The sequence below is a fragment of the Saccostrea echinata genome, unplaced genomic scaffold (genome assembly GCF_033153115.1).
Source record: "Saccostrea echinata isolate AGI-Se365-2 ecotype Australia unplaced genomic scaffold, CSIRO_AGI_Sech_v1 ptg000022l, whole genome shotgun sequence".
NCBI classification, from domain to species: Eukaryota; Metazoa; Mollusca; class Bivalvia; order Ostreida; family Ostreidae; genus Saccostrea; species Saccostrea echinata.
In genome coordinates this window covers 743,549-760,547 of record NW_026889771.1, presented here as the reverse complement: position 1 = coordinate 760,547, position 16,999 = coordinate 743,549, and the positions used below count along the sequence as shown (strand labels likewise).

The 16,999-nt window shown below is 33.3% G+C and overlaps 1 protein-coding gene across 1 annotated transcript; it reads right to left on the bottom strand.

The window, feature by feature from the left end:
- Positions 1-16,764, bottom strand: LOC133190168 (ras association domain-containing protein 2-like). Its single transcript, XM_061325651.1, has 11 exons — positions 16,354-16,764; positions 14,859-14,953; positions 12,497-12,855; positions 8,860-8,938; positions 7,328-7,495; positions 5,521-5,718; positions 4,816-4,917; positions 4,606-4,657; positions 3,884-4,098; positions 3,602-3,699; positions 1-1,861 (listed from the first exon to the last, which is right to left on the bottom strand). Exons 1-11 carry the CDS (start codon positions 16,391-16,393, stop codon positions 1,804-1,806), a joined length of 1,464 nt encoding a protein of 487 aa, XP_061181635.1. The 5' UTR covers positions 16,394-16,764; the 3' UTR covers positions 1-1,803.
- Between the last annotated feature and the right edge of the window lie 235 nt (positions 16,765-16,999).

The window sequence follows — 16,999 nt, the reverse complement described above, 5'->3', positions numbered from 1 at the left end:
GCTTTTAAAAAATCACAGACAAAAAATTAAAATAAAAACTTGCTACATTTAATTTTGAAATTTTTTGGTCTAAGAAACTAAAGATTTCTGTGGCCTGGATTATGTAGGTTTGAAAATGTATAGAACCCTATTTTATACAGGAATTTTTTTTTTATATTTCTCTCATGATAACACTAACAATAGCACTAACAACATTCTGTTTTTCATAATAATGGAAATATTGGAGAAAGATGTTAAACACTCAAAAAAAAAGTACTTCATCTACAGTTTTCATGTCAGAGCACCTACAATGAATTACCTATACACCATTCCAATACAGTCAGTAAAAAAATGGAATGGAAGCCTCCACAAGAAAAAGTTTGGACTTAGATCTAATGTCCCTCTGATAAAAGAGATAATTTACAAAGAAATAAATCCAAAAATATCCGAAAATGTGTTTCATCAGGTGTAACTTATTTAGCTGTTTACTTGATTAACTGTAATATTCTTACACAGTTATTACACCTTTTGGTAAGAAGTTTAAATGTTTCAAACATTGACTTGTATTTATTTAATTGCTAGAAGATTTGAGAGTTATTTATAGTTTTCTAACTTAAAACATTTGCACACAATTTATTTTCTTTACACAAATTAAAATATTTCTATTTCTTTACAAGAACTAAAAAACTTGCATAATTTATTATGTACTACAGGTATGCAGAGCTGTTTATTAGTAGTGTTACTTTTCTTAACAAGATTAAAGAAAGATAACTCTTGCTGAAGAACACATTTTTTTTTTTACAAGCATACATTCCGACTTAGAAAGCAACGCTTCATTGTGTTTTCTGATATGAATTTTTAAAATATGTATGACACTAAATATTATTTTTAAATATTTTTAATTTTATGCTGTGATAATAAATTAGAGCTCTTTCTATTTAATGTGTAAAATTTTCTTCATAACATGGTTAAACATAAATTTAACTTTGGAAAAAGTAAGTCTTGCTTCATACCTCAACCTTATTCCATTTGAATCTAATGCTTTTGTGTTGATGAAAATCAATGTTGGTAATTGTTAATTTTTTGTTTGAAATTAAAACAGAGGGACATTAGGCCTTAATTAAGCTAGAGCATGCAATATACTGCTTGACAAACTTGAATGTTGCCTGAACTCAACATCATACAGTCAAGTTATTATTTCAACAAACTTCCAATTCATTTTATATGTTAGATAATTGTGTATCTGAACAAAGATGTAATAATTACTTGTCTGTAGGGTTCATAGTTCAATACTATCGCACAAGGTTAACAATCACCTGATGTGGATCCAACAGGAGATATTTTACAGTATAGATGCATCAGTACATTCTCAATGTCATTCAATACAAGTGCTCAAACTCTCTCTCTCTCTCTCTCTCTCTCTCTCTCTCATATTTCAACAATTTCACTGTACATTAACAAATCTGAAATTCAAATTGAAGTAAATACATCTGAACACAATTATGTATTCTATACATCGATGTACTCAATGAAGGATGGAAAACTGGTCAAGTTAGCATGAAACATGTAAATGAGTGATTCTGACCCAATTGGGACCTGAGCATCATATTTCACTGCCCTAAATTACATGTATGTATGGATGAATGATATAGCTGCTTGATCAATCATTATTGATAGAAACTGGCAAAAATGGGTTATTGCCATAGTCTCTGACTGGCATACTTCTGGCAGCTGGCATCATGAGAGTCTATTTTTCTCCGTGTTACACTCCAAATACTGAAGTTCGTACACAAGGAACACAACTAATTCCATATGGCCAGTTTGTCACATTTTCACTTTGTTTTTTAACATCTCCTTTAATCTTCTCTTTGAGAGGTCATACCTGGTAAATTAATAGAGTTTTATTCCAACAGCATTGACAACGGTTTGTTTAAAAATATAGCATTTGCTCAAAACTTTTCTGCTTGAGATAATACGGTAATTTGTTACATGTAAATTAGCAATTTTATGCCCTGTTCACATGAATGCACAAAGTAAAATAATGTGAATTAAATTAATGCAAATTACATTGCATTCACACAACGGTAAGTGCGAAGTAAACTAATGTGCATTAAAAATTTGTTTCTTTTTTTTTTTTCTACAGGAAGGCTATTCATTTAGGCTATTACGATGTCATTTGCAAATCACTACACCTTATGCAGAGCACAGTATCCATTTGACCTAATTTCATAGTGTCTGCAAACATTTTTGGGGATAAGCATTTTTTTTTTCACTCAAAAATAGCTTAAGTATACCTACATGTACATACATGTATCTAACCACCAACACGTGGCATGTGACTTAATTTTGCCATTACACATGTGTCAGAATTTAATTCAAACTAGATATCATTGAGATGGTGGCCATCTCAAAGGGCCCCGCTTTCAGTAACAAACATGAAAAAGTAAAGTAGCTGAAAGGGTTTATTTTGATGAGGAACACTTGTGTACTATTAAGGGATGTGTTGTTTGAGTCTAACGGGCTTCTATGTCAACCTTGTTATAATAAAAAATGGCATGAAAATCACGAGTGCTCCATACCCTCTATCAAAAAGCGGCACAAAAATCACAAATGTTGCATATCCTCTATGAAAACTGTTGCATATATATCAAAATATGGAAGGAAAATCACAAATAATCTGTACCCTAAGTCAATTGGTAAAGTTTGAGGCTGACTGGACTTAAGAGAAAGAAACCATGCACTGAACAAAGATTTTGAACAGAGAGGCTATTTTTTACCTTGACCCTTGACCTAGAAACTTCGTTCAAGGTCACTGCACATCCATTGACCAGTTGCACTCTGTGAGTGAAGTATGAGTCACATTGGACCAAGAGGAGAGAAGATATGCTCTGGACAAGGATTTTTCATATAATTCTGCTATGACCTTGACCTTAGACCTAGAAACTGGGTTCAAGGTCACTGCACACCCTTTACCCAAAGACACTCTGTGGGTGAAGTATGAGCCAGATTGGGCCAAGAAGAGAGAAGATATGCTCCGGACAAGAGATCTCGGACGGACAGACTGATCACTATAGGGCGCCTGCAGAGCGGAGCCCTAATTAGCTTCCCTCAACGTTCACAAGGAGCTAATTCAGAGTAAATTAATTTGAATTAAACTTATTAACATTTAATTTTCCATGTGAATGCTGGACAGATTTAATTTGCAGTAAGTTACATTTAATTCGAATCAAAATCTCCATGTAAACAGGGCATTAGATTTGCCTATTCAGGATACTGGGTTGAATATAAAATGAGCAAATACTCCTCATATAAAGTGTATCAGTGGATTTTAAGAATTCTTTTCCAAAATCAAGTTAACAAGTTAATTTTGGCAAGGCCATGCACATCTCAACTATTAAGGTAATTCATTTTTTTTGGGGGGGGGGGGGGGGGCTACTGTTCTTCTTATTTCTGTCAAAGTATTTCATTGCCTGCAGTACATGTATAAAATGTTTTATATGATGAAAAATTTGCAATAATTCTAATGTTACTTATTCCATACTGACAGCCAAATCAACTCACTACTAGGAATAGGTAATATGACTGTATAATTTCAATAATTGAGAAGTGATAGAAATCATACCTGGCTCGTATCGTTCTTATTTCCCTGTCCTCATCATCCTTGAATTTCTGCAGTATCCCGCGTAACACAGGCTCTGGTATTGCAATCAACTGCTCAACCTGTGGAATGTACAGTATATTTCAAAAACAGACTCAAAAATGACAAAATAATTTACATCATGTCTATATCTAAATTAAACCACCCTCAAAAATTTGCAGAATGAAATTATTGCTAAATTTAAATCTTAAAACCTTCATTTATAAAGCTGTAGTTGCCTCCCTTTACATAAAACTTTAAACTTGCCTCGTGTGGTAAACTCTGTTCCACCTTGACTGGTTCTTGTTCTATCACACCCTCCTCCTCCTCTTCCTCCTCGACAACAGGCTGGGTCACTAGCGAGTTCTTCCTGACGGTCAGTATACGGTCCTTCAGGTAAATCTTGACCCCGGAGGTCTCATCTGGACCCCTAGCTATCCTCTCCAGCAGAGGGTGATCTGTTTCCTTTAACAATGTCTCACCTGGGAAGAGAACATCAATTTATTTTACACCATTCTAATGCAGGAAACTTTGTGAAAGTAATTTAATGTCCTATACTGATAATCAGATGGCAAAATTAGTCCTACTTTCTTATTCACTTTCAAATTAAAATGTGTGTTTGTGCTCTGCTAAGAAAAAGACCATATGTTGCCTTCAACGATAACACACTACAAAAAATTTGAACAATTAACAGCTACAATGATTCATAGGTCATCCTGCCTTCAGAGAAACTCTTTATACTGCTGTTAGAGTAATGTACCCCCATCAGACATATCCTGTTTTGAGTGTGTGTGTCTTTTCAATTTGTCTTATCAACTGTCATCAGTGACGCAGGACTTCCTTTTTTCTGTTGATATTTTTATTTGATAAAATTGTGTTTTAAATTTTTTCTTCAACTATGCATTTCCCTTTATCAACCCAGATTAATTTACAAATCTGATTTATGTATGTACTATTGGGATTGAAGATCTATAATCTGCTTTACAAACCTTCAGTCTCTGATACGAGATATAGTGAGTATTCATCAGGCTGGTTCTCTATCTGCCAATAACCAAATTTTTAAAATTATTACCGTACATATATCTCTCAAATAATAATGATAATCAAGAGTATCTTCCATAAGATTTTTTAACTATAAACTTTACATTACAAGTAGAAAAGACATATATTTGCATAAAACAGTAAGTATAGCAGCTGACCTTGAATTTTTCCAGCAGTGTTTTGATGGCACCATACGTTGTACATTGACTATCTACTGTAACACTAGTACAGCTGCCCAGTACGGGGGTGAAGACTCTTGTCTGCGACATAAACACAATACAATAGTATGATAATAGTTAACTTATCATCAAAGTTTAAAACATCATTAAATACAACACATTGCTTCACTGACTAAAAGTGGTAATCACAGTCAAACTACAGCTATCACAACTGTAGGAACTTATCACTCCATTTCTACATGTAAAACAAGGCATATGTGTTACATGCATACACCTGTATACCTTGAGATATCTAAAATTCCTAAATGGAGTTCCTTAATCAAAGAAAGTAAAAAGTAAAATCTCAATAGATCATTGAACTATACATATTGTATGGACCATCCCTACATGCCATATGAGCACACATGTAACTAGGAAGAGATATACCGGTAAATGATATCTTAATCTTGTGTATGCTAAGGCAAATATAGAGAATGATAGATATGGTGATTACAGTGTATCCTCTTTCCCAATAAAGCACTTTGTTTTGTTTTGAACAATACAAGCACTATTAAGTACATAAATGCAAATTTTAAACTATATGTACACCCTACAGTTGTTCTACAAAAAACTAAGAAAAGATTGTTGTTAAGTTTTATAAGGATCAAATGATGATAAGACAGTATTACATATCATGACACTTACATCAAAGTTATAAATGTGTCCATTTATGGAAGCCCTTTTCCATTTATCGGGTCGGGCATCTCCTCGGTAGGCCACAGTGTTGAATTTTTTGATGTTTTTCCTACGCATTACTACACCATCTGGTGGGGAGAATATGACACTGTCATCCACGCCTCTACTTGTTGCTCTGGGAGATGATGGTTCAGGGGATCTTGACCTCTGAAAACGAAAAAAAAAAATCTGTATCAGTCTATAATGCTTGAATATAAATTCAAACCTGCATGACAGTAATACAATCTACAAACTGGTTTATACAATAATGAAATAAATGTATCCATTCAGTTGCTAGGTTATGAAGTACTTTTATTTTCAATTTAGACAGGATGCTTAATCCTAGCTTTGTGCTAAAGCCTTGCACACTATAAGAAAGGGGGCAAAATATTCTGCAATTTTTTTGCATCAATATTTATGCAATTGTACCCTCACTTCAATCTGATCTCTCGGTAGGAAGTAAGATTTAATGACCTGCCATTTTAATTGTTAAATTGACTGTAATTAAGGTAGCTACATGCATATTGTACATTTGGAGTATGTCAGTATGATGCAATCAAATACATCTAATGGGACTCATCTACATTTATAGAGTTAGATCACAAATAATCTGAAATATTTCAAATTGTATAACTTCAGGAACTATACAACTACAGTGTAGATTAAAAGCTCTTGGCATCTAAAAAATATTGCAATTAGCCTATCATTACTATAACATATCAAAACAGGACATACATGACAGAAAAGGAAGAAAAGGACTCGACTGACCTTAAAAACATTTGTAAATTAATGTTACTCAAAAATTTCACTGCATTTCATTTCATTTTCAAGGAATTTATCCATGAGGTATATACATGTAGTATATTGTACTTTAATATGTTGTAGTCATTAAATGCTGTTTTTAACATGTTAAACTCTATAGAGTAATGCACTTCCTTATCACAATGACAACAAAACAGTCGTTATATTAAATAAAGTTTACATTGAAATGATAATCTCTCTTTAAACAGGAACAAGTGATACTCTACACAATATTTCACTGGACTCATTGAATTCTTTAAGTGTGCAATTGTCCTTATATTTAGCATATTCAATATTTAGTGTATTTGTAGGTCATTGACTTCTTAGCAGTCACAGCACAGTCTGGTGTTTACAATCATCCCATCTAAGTGAAGTCATGCATATATATTAGCAGCAATCAAAAAGAAGACAACAACAGAGAATGATTTCTACTAAAATAGGTACACATGTAAATATACAGAATTCATTAGGTACTGGGCTGTCCAATATTTAAGTTTAACCATATTTTTAAATTTATTATCAATATCTCCAGGAGATAAGTGGACTCTGACTCCCTGTTTTAAAGCTTTATCTCCTTTTCCCCAGAGATCTTATTTTAAGCAAACATTTCTCACAGACTGTGACAAACAAAATCAATAACATGACCTTACTCAAAACACCCTAAAAACCATGATCAAAGTCACGTTAAACTGCAATAAACCATCTTAAAATGACATTTCTGTGCACACTCATTAAAAACAGTTATAGTTTCATTCAGAAGTAAATTAGGGTAAAATTTGACCTTTTTATTTTGTTTCTTCACCTTTCAGATTCTTCTCTAGAGTATCTTTAAATCCTTCAATTCTTAAATTTCTTATTATTATTCCAAGAACATGTGAAGCATGTCAATTCCATTGTGGGAACCACTGTCAATCTTGCCGTAGAATGCAAGATTGACCGTGGGTTTCTGAAGATGGTTCAATTATAATTTACCTACCTTTAGACTTGGACTTGACTCTGGAACTCGGTCTCCAGGAACAAAACTGTGTCGCCATGACGTCGGAGATGGGACTGAAGGTACGTTGTCAAACTCCTGTAACTTGATTGGTTTCACAACCCCCCAGTATATACGAAGTGGTCCTTCTATCACCAATTTATCTGTCCTCTGAATGATGAAAAGAATACAAAATAACACAAAATATTTGAAACACAGAAAGTAACCAAAAAAAACAGCTACATGTAATCTAATGCTGTATACTTGTGTATACGTTAAGTAGTTACACAAGGTACCCCAATAGAGTCCAAGTCCTATTCTGCTTTCTTTTATATATGACCTTGACCTAGCATATCTTTAACCTTGACATTAAACTTGAAGAAAAATATCTACCTGTTCTGCTTAAAATTAAAGTTATGGATATATGGCTAACTTTGTGGATAAAAAATGGGCCCCAAAAAAACAAAACCTCCCATTCTCAAATTTGTGGTAATGAATTAATCACCATTTATACTAACTATAAGTATTAAATGTAATTATAATTGCCATAACAGTAATAACTTAATTAGCCTTGGTTATCTAAGTCCACACTTCTTATTCCTCTCACATCACACTGATCACATGTTTTATATGTAAACATACACTGCTGTAAACAAGTTCCATGGAAAATTATTAATATCCATTAGACCTTCTCTGAATGTTTATTAAAGATAAACCTCTTGTTTAGACTACGCTTCTGTGTATAGTTAACTTTGCCATCTCTATGCACTCTCTGACCAGAGAGTTTAGATTCATCTTCAGTATCCGTATCATGTATCTGATAATTCTCGTTAGCAGACACCACAGGGACATGTTGACCACCAGAAAAAGTCAAAACACTTATTCCTCTCAAAGAAAAATGGCTCCAAGAAAGTTAGGAGATAGGACAGTTCAGAAATCTCTGAGGCTACTGCAGTGTACAGGCAATGGTTACATGCAACAGTAAACAAATACTGCCCCTTTGATTGGTATGCTCATTTCTGATAATTAACAACACATTGTTGAAATTGCTTTTGTTCATCATTAGTGATTCCTGGCATATTTCATGTATTCCATATGTCACAACATTGGAGATGTTTGGTAGGTAAACATTCGATGATAAATCACTATTTCTATGTAAATTTTGATGGAATTGTTATTTTGGTGTATGATAAATTGTATGGAAATGAGTACTTGTGTCCCAGTAGAGCTGTATGGATGACAGTATATAATCACAGATATTTTACAGAACGGAGAATCTAATTTAGTAATTGGTTTTTGGATGCCTCACTTTGGAAAATAATAAAGCTTTGTCGTGCAATAATTTGTCACAGAAATATATAAAATCTAATGTTTTGTCCCCAGTTTGCTTTCCCATATCACCAGTAATAAAATTTAAATGTTAGAAACGAATGTTAGTGCCAGTATATAATGATATGAATAGGTCTCACTCTGGTACTGTTACATGACATGAGCATGTTAATTTATTCAACTCAAAACGATAAATCCATACACACCTCCTTGATGGTTAGGGGTTGTCTTTTCTTGCCTTCATAGTAAGTATTGAATTCATTTATCTTCTTTATTAGCTCTCGTCTACAATGGAAATAAAATCTTTAAGCACAGAAATACTAGGGGGTTCTGATAAGATTCAACAAACTCTACAAATGTAATGAATAAAACATATACAAATCACCTGTTTCTTTATACTGCTGCACATTTCAATAAAAAATCATGCCAAACAAACCATTCACAAGAAAACCTGTTATTATTATACACCGGTAAACTAAACAACTCGGTGTTAGTTTTCTAGAGACTTGTCTATTCAACATACAAACCATGGTCTTAAGCATGTATCAACTAGAATCGGAGTAAAAATCAATGTCGAAAAAATGTTGGAATTCAGACACAAGAGCAAAACAACTGACATATTTATGCAAATCTTGTGAATTCAAAAATGCAAAACAAAAACACAAAGGTAAAAAAAATTCAAAATTGTAATCCCAAACATTGTTCGTATACTTACTCAGCCAAGTCAACCAAGGTTTCCTGTTCGTAATCAATTATTGTCTCCATTTTGTCCCTCGAAAACAATCAAAGAAGACCTCGATCACCATCAACACATACATACATGTATATATTATAGGTCATTTAGGAGACAAAATGTAACACAGCTAAAAAAAAAAAAAAGGGTTGGCTGCTAGACAGACATGTGGAGATAAATCCATAAGGACACTGTGAACTGATAGCTTGCCATTCAGAGGGAGCATCGTAATAGTTCCTCCACTGTGTATAGTTCAGGTCAAGGTAATATCAGTATTTGATAGGAAGGGAAATAAAATTTACATCTCTCCCACCTAATCATCACCTTCAATCACAGCCCTATATCTTATAATACTAGGTTCTTGTGACGTACTGTACCACACAGGTGTAAGATGTTATGAATGCATGACTGGAGATTCCTTAACAGTCTAAAGGCTATCAAATGCTTAATTTGATCATTATTGATATAGGGCTGATTGAATATTAATAGTGTTCTGGTAAATACTGCTCTATTTGGGACCACAATAGGAAGAGTTATATGGGTCAGTATTTAAATACCTTCCAGCAATGACCCCCTGAACTATTTTCAATTTACTGTTTTGTATTCTACCTGCATTTCTTGCCCTGTATTATAATTTGATAACAGAAGTCCCTATAAACTCCCTATACACTCAGTTATCTATATTACACCTTACAAAACTCCCACAGTAACATACAAAGTAAACAGAAAGAAAAATTTGATCAACATTATCGTATAAACATGACAACTGACATGCACTCCTTAATCACTGATAATACAAAATAATCTTTGTTGCTGTTAGTGACCTTTTTACTATATCTAATTTACCCTATGGGGCCAACTGCAAATTAATTTAACTCCAATCCATGGATTAATAATACCTGTCTGTCTGTATATATCTGTTTAGCATTCGGATGTAACTCTGTTATGAAGTATATTCTTCAAATTTTGTACACAGGCAAATCAGAATGTCTGGTTTTACATATATACATATTTAATACCACTAGGGTTGACCTTGGCCTATGCTACTGACCTTAACATTATCAAATGAAAAAAAAAATCATCATCTTCCCATGCCAAATATGAGAAGCATGCAACGTCAGCTCAATTATAGAAAGGTGTTTACTCTGTGTAACTATATGTACCCACAAGCAAAAGCTTTCACTTGGTGCTTAAATAACTTAATATGTAATCATTTAATTTCTAGATCACTAAAAAATTTACTGTAAACAGAGAAGGTTTTTTCCTCCCAATTTAATGTGCATGCAAGAAGTCTCCTTTTGTCTGTACATGTATATAAAGTTGCAAATAAATTGAGATTTTTTGTTTTCTGACTATCACTGCATGAATTCACAATCTATATAATCTATGCTGGTTCCAAAAAGAGATGCGTACGGATCAGTTTCACACACTACATCAGGTGAGTCTCTAAATTTTGCTGATTATTATAAACATAAAATAAACTAAGTATACCATGGATGTTTGTTTTGCCACCAACTAGAATGACCCTTTTTCATTGGATAACAGACGCCATGTGCCTGCATGCCATTTATTTTAAAACAGATAAAATATAGACGGCTACATGGTGGATAAAATGATGTTAAGTCATCCTTATTTACAAAACATGTAAAGAAAAAAAAATTGTGCTAGCATTATATGTTTAAATTATTACCTACTTCACTTGCTGATGCTGCAATTAAATGTATAGAGAAGGACCCCTTTTCAGTGACCTAATCCGTAAACAACAAGATGAAGAGTGAAAGAGATTTGCAAAGACAATAAAATCTTTTAAGTGTAATCGATACATTTAGTTTGTTGAATGTTACTTGTCCTAGTCAAAACAAAACCTTTATTTGGTTTGTATATTAATAATTTAAGTCTTCCCAGAGTTTGATCAACTGATATATTTCTGTAGACAGCCACTTACTACTAACCTAATAATTAAAAATATATATAATATGACTATACTACATAATTGACTATAAATATCCATGAGATATAATTTCTAATTGAGCAACTTCAATCTGGGTCTACGACTCTATATGAAGCAATAGTTACAGTCAGTCTGTAATGACATTTCTAAGATAAACGTCTTTGAACTGTGGGGATCACATTCAATCTGACTACACCTCATTTTTCCATTCCCTAATCATCCTCCTATACATTGACCCCCCCCCCCCCAACCAGTTGCCATCACTGACCAACCAAAGTCCATGAAAGGGTCTATTTAAAATGTCAGATCCAAAGGACAATCGGCGACAATTTTATCTGTTTAAATCAAGATACAGGCCTAAATGTAATCAATATTAACTGCAACATAAGAAAAGGTCTACAGGGTCACGTATACGACACTGCTCGGTGTGCATATATCACCTGACTACCTTTTATCAGGTAAATGGAGCTGTTATTAAAGCACAACGATATACGAATACGAAAGTGATAATGGGTACAAATTACCCGGGTACAATTTACCTGTTCATCTCTATCTCTTTCGCGTCGAACCTTCCACAAGCATCATCAAAAACAACATGTAAAACGATAATACATCTGGCGGAAGCTGGGCTTGAAGGAGATTTCCGGGTAAAGGGGAATAACTCGCGAAACACAACACGGAGGCGGATGTTGGATTTCCTTATCATGCTAATCGAACAAATTACAAAGCGGGAAATAAAATGCAGATAACACCTTTCCATACATACATTTGGATATTTTAAATCTTTACCCCCTCCCTTTCCAAAGAACGAAAAATCTTTGTTGTTTCATCAAGGACCTACATGTATAAATTTACCCCCCCCCCCCCGTTTCATGTAAGAATCGGATAAAGAAGAAAAAGGCAGATTGTTTACAAGAGTTCCATTTCATTAAAACAACAAAAAAAGTATGAAGCTGTCAGTTTAAAAGTATTACATATGTACAAGCTCAGTCAGGCAGTCTATAAACAGTGCTAGGTGAATTTAACATGTTCAAGGCCGACAAAACAGTTTAATTAATTCCAATATTTAAAGCAGTAATATTGCTATTGACTTGCATGTGTTCATACTTCAGTAAGTACATCAGTTCTGAACACACCAACTAGGGATAAAACTACTCACTCTCTCGGAGTGTAATCTGACATGTTCTTCTGTGGACTTTTCTTTGGGGAACCATTAAAAGTCCTAGAGAAAAAGTCGAACTCCATGATTTGATTTGGGCCTGCTTTGGCTTCCGTCACGTCGTGAGAATTGCGTTTCTGTTTAGGACTCACAATGTGCTGTGGACTACCGTTACTGTGTATCATTTTTCCACTTTCGAACACTTCTTTCAAATCAAAATCATATTCTCCGTTATAAAGTGTACCGTCACCGATTCTCTTAAAATTTGCGGGTGACACCACATTGGAACCATATCCCATCATTTGGGGTCCAAATAGCTTGGCATAACACGGCTTGTGACAATATGGCAGTCCTTTCCCCTGAAATGAAAAAAAAATCTTGAAATATTTTTATCAAACTAGGCTTAAGGATTTCTTGTATGTCTCGATTTTTTATAAAGAGACGAATTGAAAAAAAAATCATATTTTAATGCATTTTAGTCTACGGATGTCATATTACTGTCAAATGGTTGTTATTCGAATGTTCAATAAGAGTGTCCCAATATATTTGAATACTCAATAAAATATATAAGTTCAGATTAATTTCAAATATGCGTCGTCCTACCTTCATAACATTTTTTATTTTAATTTTGGTATATGAACGTAGAATTGGATATTATTTTTTGTGTGTAATGAACAGTGAGGAACTATACATTTGTCAATACATGAATTTGAAATGAATATAATGATTTTTAGTGGGGCACATCCCTTATCTTACGAAGTCCATAATAAGTCAAAATGATGAACTTATCGTATTACCAAGGACAAGGGTGTTGTGAACAATGCAGATTTCAAATTCAAATATTTAACAATCCCAATAAGTTATATAATTATAATTTTAATGAAATGTTTTGATAAATAAACAAAACCTTCATTTAAACAATTTTAGTAACTATATCTCGACAACGATTTTAAAAATAAATAGGAATACGTCCAACCATTTACAAAAACCAGGATTCCCACCCACAATTTTGTACTGATAAGCTATTTACAAGTGGGAACGGACATACGATTTTTATTTCGAATTCCAGTTAATCTTTATGATTATGAACATGAAAAAATTGGATCTCTATAAATCCTGACAGAAGACGCACACTCCGTTAACTGTGTTGAACATCTTCAATGAAAGAATTTCGGCTTTCCGATTTTCCTGTCTGAATATTATATCGCTCACTTCTTTTATTTAATTATCATTGTTATAAGCCTAAAACATGCATGGATCCAAACAACGATTCAATCAATGACAAGAGAATGGCGTGTTTTTCAGCTGATCACACAATCCAATAATGATTGATAGAACTGCAGTCTGTGAGTAATCCTTTAAGTGTGTCAAAAACACATTAAAATGGCCTATCGTTCTCTTGAGAGACTTTGTTCTGCTCGATCGATTGATTAACAAGAAAAATTTGAAGAAGATTTATTTGAACAAAGTGAGAGGGGACTAGGAAGTAATTCCAAGAACAGATTTTTTTCTCTGCAATTTATTGCCAAGATCAATGTTGTTGTTACTTTGAGCATTTAAAAAAAACCTAAGGAATACTTTTTTTAGACTAATAAACAAAGGAACACAGAGAAACAAAAACAACTAGCACTACTACTACTAAACTACCTAACACTAAATATTTACAGTGTTACATGTTTAATTTGAAGTTTTAAAGAACTTGAATAATGATATCACAAGAAGACTTCAATTGGAACGTGCAGGTTTTTAAGATCTGTAAAAATTCCCCGCCATTTCCTGTCTGAAAACAGGTCTGAGGTCAAGATAACAATCTGGATTTTAAGTTGTACTTAATTTGCATATACACATTTATTGTATTTTCTACTAAGATACCCTATGTCTTTGAATGAATTTTCTCAATTTAAATAACAAAATAATATTTTTTTTGAATGCCTCTATATACTTGAAAATAGTTTTAATGTGAATGTTTAATATATCCTTTTTTTAAGCATTTGTTGTAATCTTTTCCACTCCTTCTGTACATTATCATTTTACAATATTCTGTCATATATAATAAGATTTATATATGATCTGATAATTATCTGAAAGTATCAACTATTCTTAACAAATACTTGTTTTAACTTTATAAAGAAGGGGTGCTTATATTATTCCTGATCATGATTCTGCAATTCACATGGTTTTCAATAGGGGAGCGGATCCAGAATAAAAATGTGGTTTGCATTAATGTAGATTTTTCCTATTTCTCGATTTCGTGAAGTACACCTTTTCGACCGTTTTTAAAGAATGAATAAGTATTTTTTCTTTAATTAGTAGATTTATTGGTCTATTTGATTTCCAGTTTATCGGGTATCTTTTTTTTTACCTCCGCATGTTGGCCCGGAGATAGGATTTTTCCACACTCTTCACATTTCAAACAGTTAGGATGCCAGTTCTTTCCCAGCGAAGTCTTTCTTTCGGCTAAAATAGACAAAATAACAAAACGTGGTTTACAACATAAATATAATTATGTACTTTTTAAAGTCAATTGTACCAGAGGCTCTGCTCATCTTTTGACTCCTCAAGATTGTTGGAACTTGCAAAAACTAGGTATTTTTTGAATTAATTTTTAGAAATATGCGTATCATAATAATATACATCTAGTACATATGTATTTAATTAAAAAAGAACAAGTCGAGACTTTCCCATTTGTGGACTGCCACGGAATGCACTAAGTTTGCCACAAGAAAGGCTTGTCAATGAATTTTTAGGATTGTTATATTTTTTTTAAAGTTTACTTCATATGTCAAAATTTGAAATTGGTCAACTAATCTAGCTTTCTCGTCCACATATTCACATGCCCTTGGATAAATGATGCAGGGAACTTAAAATGAAAACATAAACAAACAATGCTGTTCACCAAAAACATCGTATGAATGAAAAATCTGGCTAATATAAAGATACTATAGCCAGGGAAGTATTTACATTATAAACTTTTATAAATATACTGTGTTGATTTTGTTAGATAAACGTGTTTAAATGAGAAAAGTCACCTATTATATGCTAAATTTGCCGACGCCCTTTCGAGTAAAATGCTACAGTGGGCCAAGTGTCTACCTGAATGAGATTAAAGAAAACCTTCAAATAAGGTCAAGTCGCGAATTTTATTACCAGTACATTAGATTGCAGGTGTACGATGTTCCTATTTTATATTGACCATGAATTTGTTCCAAAGTTCATTCTCATTTGTCCTAATAAAATATATGTACTTTTTATGGTAAAACTGAAAGAAGCAAGGACTTTCTTAACTTTATTACACTACAAAAGGCATTAGCCACGGAGATTAATGAATGACCTCTCTGTACGTCTAGCTTTCATTTGTCACGCTCCTAAAAACAAATGTTTTACTGATGTTCTCTGTCACAGTTGGGGCTGTACCAAGACTCCACTGTTTAAGGACATATTGTTACAAGTTTATTACTCCGTGTTCAGCTCTTGTTCAAATACAAAGTAAAAATAGACCCCACATTTATAGAACAGAACTCTATTGATTTTCAATCAAGACTTCATGACAACCCCTTAAATATTTTATAAACCTGTTGCAGGTTTTCCTCGTTCTATTTTCTTCCTTTTTCATAAAATTCATTTGGGTAATATTTCAAAGATAATACAAGCTGACACGAGCTATAATATGTTGGGAAATAATCGTTATTTATACACTGTCATATCAAAACATTTGACAAACATCATTGAAAACACACTTTTTCAGTTCCGAATAAATTTCATATACAGTATTTCAAATTTACATTAAGATTATAGGAAACATAATTCATTACATTGGTGTTTTAGATCACTTCTAGTGTACAGCCGAGTGTACCTACCAAAATAGACAGTTTTTCCGCACTTGGGACATTTATCCATGACAAACGTTAGTTCCAGAGACTATCAACTATTGATTCTTGATTCATCTCCCTATCTGCATAGAGCCTAAAAATCCCGATATAAACACAGAAAATTGGTTTACAATTAAACTTCTGTGAACTGTGTTACAGGAATCAGTGGCATTGAGAAATCACAGAGCATGTCGATAAGACATCGACCATTGAAACCGAACAAAGTGGGTATTCAAATCAACACCAGGTGTAAACATTTCAAGTATATATTCAAGTTTAAAGTCCACATTTGGTAGGATTTGAAAAACTAGAGCTGATCCTCGTTGAAAACAATGTTTTATCCACTAGGAATGTTTCACTATTGAACTGTTCTCCGAGTTGTCAAGCTTGCAATCCTCGCAAACTTCACGCTCTCTTGAGCCCAAATCTCATACCATGTAAAGGTATTTCGAGGTCAACGAATGCTCATTTAATTTATAACAGTATGGTATTGGCACAACATCCCATGAAATGCGATATATTCTGAGGTGTCCGATGTCTGCGACATATAAATAAGGCTGAACTAGTGTTAGCATGAGCAATCACGGCTGACTTGGTAATGAGGTGATATCACAGTTGTGTTTTATTCATGGGT